The sequence below is a fragment of the Populus euphratica genome, unplaced genomic scaffold, assembly GCF_000495115.2.
Source record: "Populus euphratica unplaced genomic scaffold, PopEup_1.0 scaffold226.1, whole genome shotgun sequence".
Classification (NCBI taxonomy): Eukaryota; Viridiplantae; Streptophyta; class Magnoliopsida; order Malpighiales; family Salicaceae; genus Populus; species Populus euphratica.
The window spans coordinates 80,081-88,537 of record NW_011499967.1 but is presented as its reverse complement, the minus strand read 5'-3'; the positions used below and the strand labels follow the sequence as shown (position 1 = coordinate 88,537).

At 32.7% G+C, this 8,457-nt stretch overlaps 1 protein-coding gene across 1 annotated transcript; it reads left to right on the top strand.

Annotated features, from left to right (window-relative positions):
• Positions 1 to 2,008: 2,008 nt before the first annotated feature.
• On the top strand, positions 2,009 to 4,548 carry LOC105138992 (probable trehalose-phosphate phosphatase C). The gene is made up of 12 exons (XM_011045266.1): positions 2,009 to 2,125; positions 2,238 to 2,535; positions 2,671 to 2,811; positions 2,910 to 2,981; positions 3,103 to 3,198; positions 3,289 to 3,345; positions 3,442 to 3,543; positions 3,634 to 3,711; positions 3,811 to 3,880; positions 3,962 to 4,032; positions 4,146 to 4,238; positions 4,334 to 4,548. Exons 2-12 carry the CDS (start codon positions 2,260 to 2,262, stop codon positions 4,400 to 4,402), a joined length of 1,125 nt encoding a protein of 374 aa, XP_011043568.1. The 5' UTR covers positions 2,009 to 2,125; positions 2,238 to 2,259; the 3' UTR covers positions 4,403 to 4,548.
• The last annotated feature ends 3,909 nt before the right edge of the window (positions 4,549 to 8,457 follow it).

The following is an 8,457-nucleotide window of genomic DNA, read 5'->3' as shown; positions in this document are numbered from 1 at the left end:
TAAGTATAATGTAAACTTAATATGGACTTTAATGTTTGATACTAACATGTTTTATATTTGTTATCTTGTTCACTCTTTAATACTTTGCTTGTTAAATAACTAATCTTGATTTATGTTGTATAACACTTGGTACAACAAATGCTTGGCACTTTCATAGCCCATAATGTATGGTATAACCGACACCTGAGCTATGAAAGGAACTTGATTTATTGTTAACATAAGTTATAATCATGAATGCTTGACGAGATTTACAAGTATTAGCATTAATTGAATAAGATGACTAATGTAATCATGTTAACAATATATAATCTGATTGGAACCTCCTTTGTGTGTGGTTTCCAATTCAATAATAAGAGTTTATACTATACTTGTTTGATATACCATTAGTGGAACCTCTAACCTTGACATTTGTTATTATCATTGTTTAATCGTTACATTAATATTCCATCTCAAAGTTCTCATCTTCTTCTTCTTCTTCTCCTTCTTTTTCTTTATTATTATTATTATTATAGTAATAATAATAATAATAATAATAATAATAATAAAGAAGTTGATGAGAACTTTGAGATGGAAAATCAATGTGAGGATCAAACAATGATAAAAATAAATATCAAGGTTAGAGGATCCACTAATAGTATTTCATAAAAGTATAGTATAAACTTATTTTATTACTCAATTGGAAACCACACACAAAGTAGGTTCCAATCGGATTATAAGTTGTTAATATGATTACATTAGTTATTTTATTTGAATAATGCTAATATTTATAAATATTACCAGGTATAAATGATTATAACTTATGTTAACAACAAATCAAGTTCCTTTCATAGCACAAGTGTCGGTTATAATATACGGTTAAGCTATGAAAGTGTCAAGTATTTGTTGTACCATATCTTATACAACACAAATTTAGACTAACCATTTAACAAGTAAATATTAAGAGTGAACAAGATAACAAATATAACTTTAGTGCTCATTTAATTTTTATATTAACTTTAGTGCTTATTATTTTAATTGTTATTTGTTTTCTCTTGTTTTTTTCTTAATTGAAATTTATTTATCAATTATATTTAGTCATCATTCTTTTAATAATTATTTATTTTATTTCAAATAATTTATGAAATTGAAATTTTATTTTTTAATTTTATATTTTTCAATTTATTGTTCTATAAGATTTAATTTTCATTCTTCATATTATTATATATTTTATTTGAAATAATTTATAAAATTAAAAAAAAATTATTTCATCTTTCTTCAACTTTTTTTTATGTTAGATTTGATTCTCATCATTTTAATAAACTTGAAAACAAATTAAAATATTAATAAATTATTTTCTAACTTATTTTTTATAGCATATTGAAATATTGTAAAAAATATATATTTTATTTTCTATAACACATCTAAATATTGTAAAAAAAAATATTTTATTTTCTATAACACATAGTTTTTAGACCCGACCCAATCCAAGGCTCAGGTTCCAGGCTTTGTCGGGGTTACTGGGTTTACCAGGTCACTGGGTTGTCCGGGTCAATTTTTTTAAATTAAAACAAAGTAGTTTTAATAAAAATAAAAAAAATTAACAAGTTATAATCGGATTTTTAATCGGGTTTTGTCAGGTTAACTGGGTAACTAGGTTAACTTGCTAGATTTTTTATTTTATTTTTTTTCAATTCAGCTCGATTCCAACTCTAAATCGATCAGATAAGATTTTAAACCTATTTTTTAACCCTTCTAAACATTAATAAGACATTCACGAAACTACTTTTCAAAATAAAACTTCTTTATAGCAAAAAGAAAAAGTATATTTGTGGGGAAAAAAAAGCGACAGAACGGGCTAGTGAGGGAGTGTGGGTTTTGTTTGTTTAGTCAGTTAGTGCAGGGAAAACCAAGTTTATAAATTGACAACGCATAAGGAGTTGTGTTTGTGTTTGCGTTTGTTTGCGAGTGTGTAGTGCGGGTATAATTTTCGCCTTTTTGAGGCCTTTATTATCCTGCTCTTCTTTTGAATCTCTTTCCATTGAATCCTAAGACCAAAATAACTTTCATTACCTGTCTTTGTTTTCTCATCTTTCTATATTCTCTGCCTCTTCCTCTGGTTATTCCCCAATCTTCTCAAACCTTTCAGGTACTCTTTACATTAATCAACTTCTTCGTAGTTTCTTTCTATGTTTCTTGCCTCTTCTTTTCTTTCTAAATTGATTTTATGTTAATGTGTGTGTGTGCGCGCGCGTGTGCAGAGTTTAGTTTATACAAACAGAGATGACAAACCAGAATGTGGTTGTGCCTAATGCCAGAAAAGGTGTTGATATCACCATCGCAATGGCCCTGTCCAAGTCTCTGTTTTCACCTGTTGTGCCGAAGCCATTGCCAGCTGCTCCTGGTGGTTATTTCACAATATCCCGGAAGATGTTCGCAAAGAAGACTGAAACTGGAGGCAAAACCAATTTCTGGGCTGATTCTATGAGAGATTCTTCACCTACCCGTGTCAAATCCACTACGTCTTCATCAGAAATCGAGGAGAAAAATAATTGGATTGTAAGTCTTCAAAGACCAAACGCTAGTAGTACTCTTGTACTATCATTCTGCTAACTAGTTCTTTATTTTTCTTCCTTCAACCTCGTTGATAGTGTGTTTTTTTTTTCTTTGTGAATTTAATTAAATATCAAACAGGTAAATCATCCTTCTGCTTTGAACATGTTTGAGCAAATAGTGAATGTCTCAAAGGGAAAACAGATTGTGATGTTTTTAGATTATGATGGTACACTGTCACCCATTGTTGAAGATCCTGACAGGGCATTCATGACCAACGAGGTTAGTGTAGCCTTCATATACGTACTGTATAATCCCTTAGTTTTATGGAAATTTTTTATTTTCTATACAGTAACTTTTGTTTTCCTCCAAAATTTTAGATGAGAGAAGCTGTTAGGGACGTCGCTAGATACTTTCCCACAGCTATAGTGACGGGGAGGTGTAGGGATAAGGTATCATTCTGTTGTTAGTATTATTATTATTATTCTATTCGAAAGAAATTGGTGTTAATGGAGGTTTTTACTGTATTGTAATCAATAATGTTGTTTTCTACACCTTTTAAAAATCTTGCAGGTGTACAGCTTCGTAAGATTGGCAGGGCTTTACTACGCTGGTAGCCATGGCATGGACATCAAGGGGCCGTCCAAGAATGGTTGCAGAAACAAAAAAGTGAGCACGGATGTCTTTCAACTTGGGGCTTTCTATTACTATTTGTTTTAATCGTATTTATTCACCAAATAATAATTTCGTATTATTCAGGATTATCAAGGTGTACTTTTTCAACCTGCCAGTGAGTTTTTACCCATGATTGATGAGGTTTGTTTCCTTCCCTTAACCTTCTCTTAAAAATAAGTAATTGATTTATGAAAATAATCTAAATTTGTACCCTTTTTTTTAATTTTTTTTTTTCAGGTGTACAATGTTTTGCTGGAGAGAATAAAGTATATCCCAGGGGCTAGAGTAGAAGACAACAAATTTTGCCTATCCGTGCACTTTCGTTGTGTCGAGGAAAAGGTACGTTCTCGTATTTTTCCTTTCACCTTCATTTACTTCAATGGATAATGCGAATGATTTCTAATAGCTTTCTTGACTTCCCCCCGACAGATGTGGGCTGCATTAGTAGAGCAAGTAAGATCAGTTCTCAATGGGTATCCAAAACTTAGGTTAACTCAAGGGAGGAAGGTATTTTTACAACTCCTTTTCTCTACAAGAACCTGCTTGATTATTTTCGATCATACTATGTGATTAATTTGCCCAACAATCTTTTATTAATTGAAACAGGTTTTAGAGATCCGACCCACCATTAAATGGGACAAGGGCAAAGCTCTTGAGTTCTTGTTGGAATCATTAGGTGAATATATGCTTGTGTCAATACTCTAGTTAATCTCTCATATAATGGTAGATTAACAATAGTTGATTGTTTCTTTCTCAGGATATGCCAATTCTACTGATGTTTTACCAGTTTATATCGGAGATGATCGAACTGATGAGGATGCATTCAAGGTATATATCATATTATATCCATTGATCCCTACCTTTTCTTTTACTATTAACCATATCTTATCTCCAAATCTCATTTCTTCTTCTAAACAATTCGTTATATGCATACTAAACAGGTTCTAAGAAACAGGGGACAAGGGCTTGGGATTCTTGTTTCCAAAGTTCCCAAGGAAACAAATGCCTCCTATTCTCTACAAGAGCCAACGGAGGCAAGTTCTTTAATCTAACAAGCAAAGGGGTTATGTTTAATTTCTGGTTGATTTTCAATCTTACAAGATGGACTGATGAATCATGTCTTCAACAGGTTAAAGACTTTCTACGGCGTTTGGTTGAGTGGAAGCGATCAACGTTACAAGGACAAAGTAGAGTGTAGAAAATATAGCAGATGAAGTTGATTCTACCCTAGCTAAAAGGTTGAGGGTGGATTAAAATATGTATTTTTCTCGTTTATTTAGACATTGTAAATTGATGGTAAAAAAAAAAAAGTGGAATACAAGAAATTCCATAGTAGTGGATCTCTCTTCTCGAGCATGCCCGCTGTTTTCTGCGATGATTACTCAAAACAACAGGTGTGGCTTGCCATATTTGTTTGGTTTGCAGCACACAACGAGTTCAGCATAACAAGTAAGAGCTTGTTATTTTAGACAATGCCACGTATGGTCCTACGAAAATCGATATAGCATGAAATACACTATTTGAAGAACTGAGAAAATTAGTTTGAGTATATATGGCCATAACCATGAGCAAAGAAAATGATATTTGAAATATTTATCCTTCTATATTTGGTGTATTTATATTATTTTTTTAGTTTCTATTTTTATTATTTTGCAATTTATTTATTCTTTTTTTCTTTTTTTCTTTTTACTTTTTTTAAAAAACTATCACACAAATATTAAAAAAAAGCAATATTATCTCATTTTTCTATTACGTTGAAAATTACCTTAAAATCTTACAAGCTTTTATTAAAGTATATAATTTTTATTATATTCTATTATATATAACTATCGACTCTTCTATTTATAATTATATATAGTTTTTAATACATACATATTGATTATTTTATGGTTGAAAAAATTTATTTGTCCGGCAACTATGTGAGTTAAATAAAAATGATAAATAAATTTTTAGTTATTAATAAATTTTTAATTTATAATTAAATTTTTTAATGAAAACATATATTTAAAGAATTACATATTTATTTTTTAAGAAAAAAGAAATGTACTAACAGCGGTTGAAATAACTAGTTTATTACTAATTAACTACACAAACCGACAAAAACTATTTCCAGCTGTATGCAATAGTTTTTTAACCTTTGAAGTGTCTGTAAGGAAAACAATTGTCAGATATGAGTTGGAAGAGCTTTTTTTCAGTGGGTTACAATTTGTTTAACGACACATATCCCTGGACTGGCTAAACAAGCTTATAGGTTTCAATTGGTTATCGAAGGACTCGTGCGACAGGAGACCTGAACTTCATTTATTATTATTATTGTGCATTCTTCGAGTCCATACTAATTAAGGCATGCGGTGCAGCAGTGCATGATGTCACCCCGTATGGCATGTGCTTCGTGCTCCAATATTTTTGCAATCCCTCACGTATCAGGTGGCTCGTTAGTTTTCATGGGATTTATATATATATACAAGAACTGTCAGTCTGTCACCGTGTTCTGTAGGAGATCTGTGGTCTCTTCTTTATTTCGTCGACGCCAAGAAATAGGCAAATGAAATGGTGGGCAGTCAAACTCAACGTGAAATTAGTTCTCGAACTTAGCGTCTCACCACCGTGGTGTCCACGCCAACGCACATTGTGTAGAAAACTCAATAATGGAGAGAATCTATAACAGTTGTAAAGATACCATGCGAGCCAGTATCATGCAAGTCTTTGGACATTAAACTTAAGGTATAGGCTTTGCCGCATATTTTCTAGTAAAATCCAATGAACCCTAGGGTATCGCCCCCATCACTACCCTTTACAAAATGCAAGTGGATCACTAGCTCCTCTCAAACATACATATGGAGCGCAAACAAATTTTTTCAATCATTTGTATTCAACCCCTTTTAGGGTACATTAATTAGCTGGCACGGATCTGTTCTAGCTTAACCATAACCATTGGTTAGAGGCTTAGAAATACAGCTACATTAATTAAATACTCGGTAGGGAAATCTTTTTCGTCCTTGTGGTCCTAGCCTTATATGGTTTTGGATACCGGATGATCTAAAAAAATCATTTGTATTCAAGTGGATGCCTTCCTCTCAAAAAAAGATTGTACCTTTCTCATTTATATGGCAAGATTGCATCAATTATCAGCATAAAAACTCAAAAGTCTATATAGCAGTTCATTTCTCACGTAACCCACTTTTAGCATATAATTAAACCAGCCCATGGGTTGCAATAAACGGGAAGTTCTACATCTTTGAGCTGCCTAGTAATTCTTACTTGGGAATGAAAAAAATCCAAATTATGCATGGCCCTCTGATTGAGGATAATGTCAGCTATAAAAAGTTGTTTTTGAAAAAAGAAGAAAGAAAACAAGAGCAATTTATAGATGCGACTCAAATATTGAAACTGAAAGAAAGCTTGCTGGATGCTTTATCTTGTGATATTGTAAGTCTTTTCCTGCGATTTTTCATTTTCGACTACTAGTTGTGTTTGCTCCATCGATCCATTACTGAACCAGAAGTACTGCTTTCCAGCATTGTCACCTAACTATATATCGTTAATAACGATCTTGTTCTTCAATTAATTCACGCAGATCTTGTCCTTCTGTACTGTCTTTACTCAAGATCAGCAACATTTTCCTTTGATATATCAAGTACGTTAGTTAAACATATTATCCACACACGTCCATCAATTATTGCCAACCTTCTATATATAGTACAATGACAACATTATAAACTGATTGATGTGTTTCGATCGAGTCAATATTCTAATCCTGAAATCATAACAGCAACTGACTATTTCAAGAATAAAATATCCATTCAACATAGTTTCAAGGCAACAGAAGTATTACTATATGAAAAAAACAAATAAATTTAATAAGCTAAAGAAGGAAAGAGATGCAATCGAGTAGAGGCCATGAGGGACATAATAATAATTAATAGAACTTATATCATACATCTTGAGCGGGTATTTAGTTAAGACAGTTAATTGAAAGCAAGGATTTTCTTCTTGTTACTGTTACTTCTTTTTTTCTTTGTGGCTGAAGGGTAACACATGTTCCCAGTAACCCTTATAAAGAAAAAGACAAGAAAACTATGCAGGTTTTAAAGATATTAGACCTGAATCAGTAGAAACCAGACGATTGCTCACAAACAGAAATATCGAGCTAAACCATTGGTCACTGAGATTTGCGAGAGCCCACCTTCAGTTGGATTAAAGAAATGGGAATGTGGATTTTTTTATTTTATTTTTTTATAGATCGAAATTCTAGTATAATGGTTATTTTCAAGGGTTAGGTTGTGAAAGGGAAACCCACTAATAGGTGAAGGGGGAATCCATGGTTGCAGAGGAGTTGGAATCCACTTTAAGTGCTTGATTTGAAGAGGACATAAATTTTTTTATGGGGACATCCAACATGCTTCCAAGCAATGGAAAATACCTCTCTGGCTCAATCAAACGTGTAAAGAAAAGCTTCCACTAGATGCAATCCATCATTGGGTGCCATAAACTTAATTAAACTAAACTACTTGAAGCTCTAATTATTGGGGCGAAAGAGGCACTTTCCTTGAACCACCAACATAACAAAGCACACCATGATCTCCAGCATAGATCTAAGAGATTTCAGACAAATCATGCAATCAAATTAAGAATCTCTAAGAGATTTCAGACAAATCATTCAATAATCTATTAGATCTCCTATATATATAAAGCAGATTTAATTTCAAGACACACCTTCCTGCTCCCAACAAACCACAAGTACGGCTACGAAATAAAATATCCTAGTTTAGTATTCTAAGGCCTTTGCATTCAAAAGTACAGCTTAAAACATGATTCACGACCATTGCAACCCCCACCCATCATACAAATAAAGAAGCCAATCCCTTTCATCCACATTATACATCCTTGTTAAGGTATCCAAGCTCTCTGATTTGGCAATGTTTGGTCTCTTCAAGAGTGGTCCTATGGCCAAGTTTAATTTTGCTTTGGAGATACTCAATAATGGATGGACACAGGCTCATGGTACGTGTCCTCCCAAGGCAAAATGGTCCCCGCTTAGAGGGCCGAGCTGTAGCCTGCAGGTAAGTTGTCACAGTTTTCACCAGAATAATCAAGGTTAAAAGGTACGGTATATGGCAATGGTAGGGTGTTTTTCAGCATTGTATAATTCATTCCCCATGTGACCCATATGACCTTGTCATAGGGAACAAATACCAGAATAATCAAGGTTAAAAGGTACGATATAAGGCAATGGTAGGGTATTTTTCAACA

Bases quoted from the DNA above. Each gene is read 5' to 3' on its own strand.
- LOC105138992 (XM_011045266.1), top strand. From the start codon at position 2,260: ATGACAAACCAGAATGTGGTTGTGCCTAATGCCAGAAAAGGTGTTGAT. The intron at 4,033-4,145 runs GTATATATCATA...CATACTAAACAG, and splicing joins CTGATGAGGATGCATTCAAG to GTTCTAAGAAACAGGGGACA. The intron at 4,239-4,333 runs GCAAGTTCTTTA...TGTCTTCAACAG, and splicing joins CTCTACAAGAGCCAACGGAG to GTTAAAGACTTTCTACGGCG.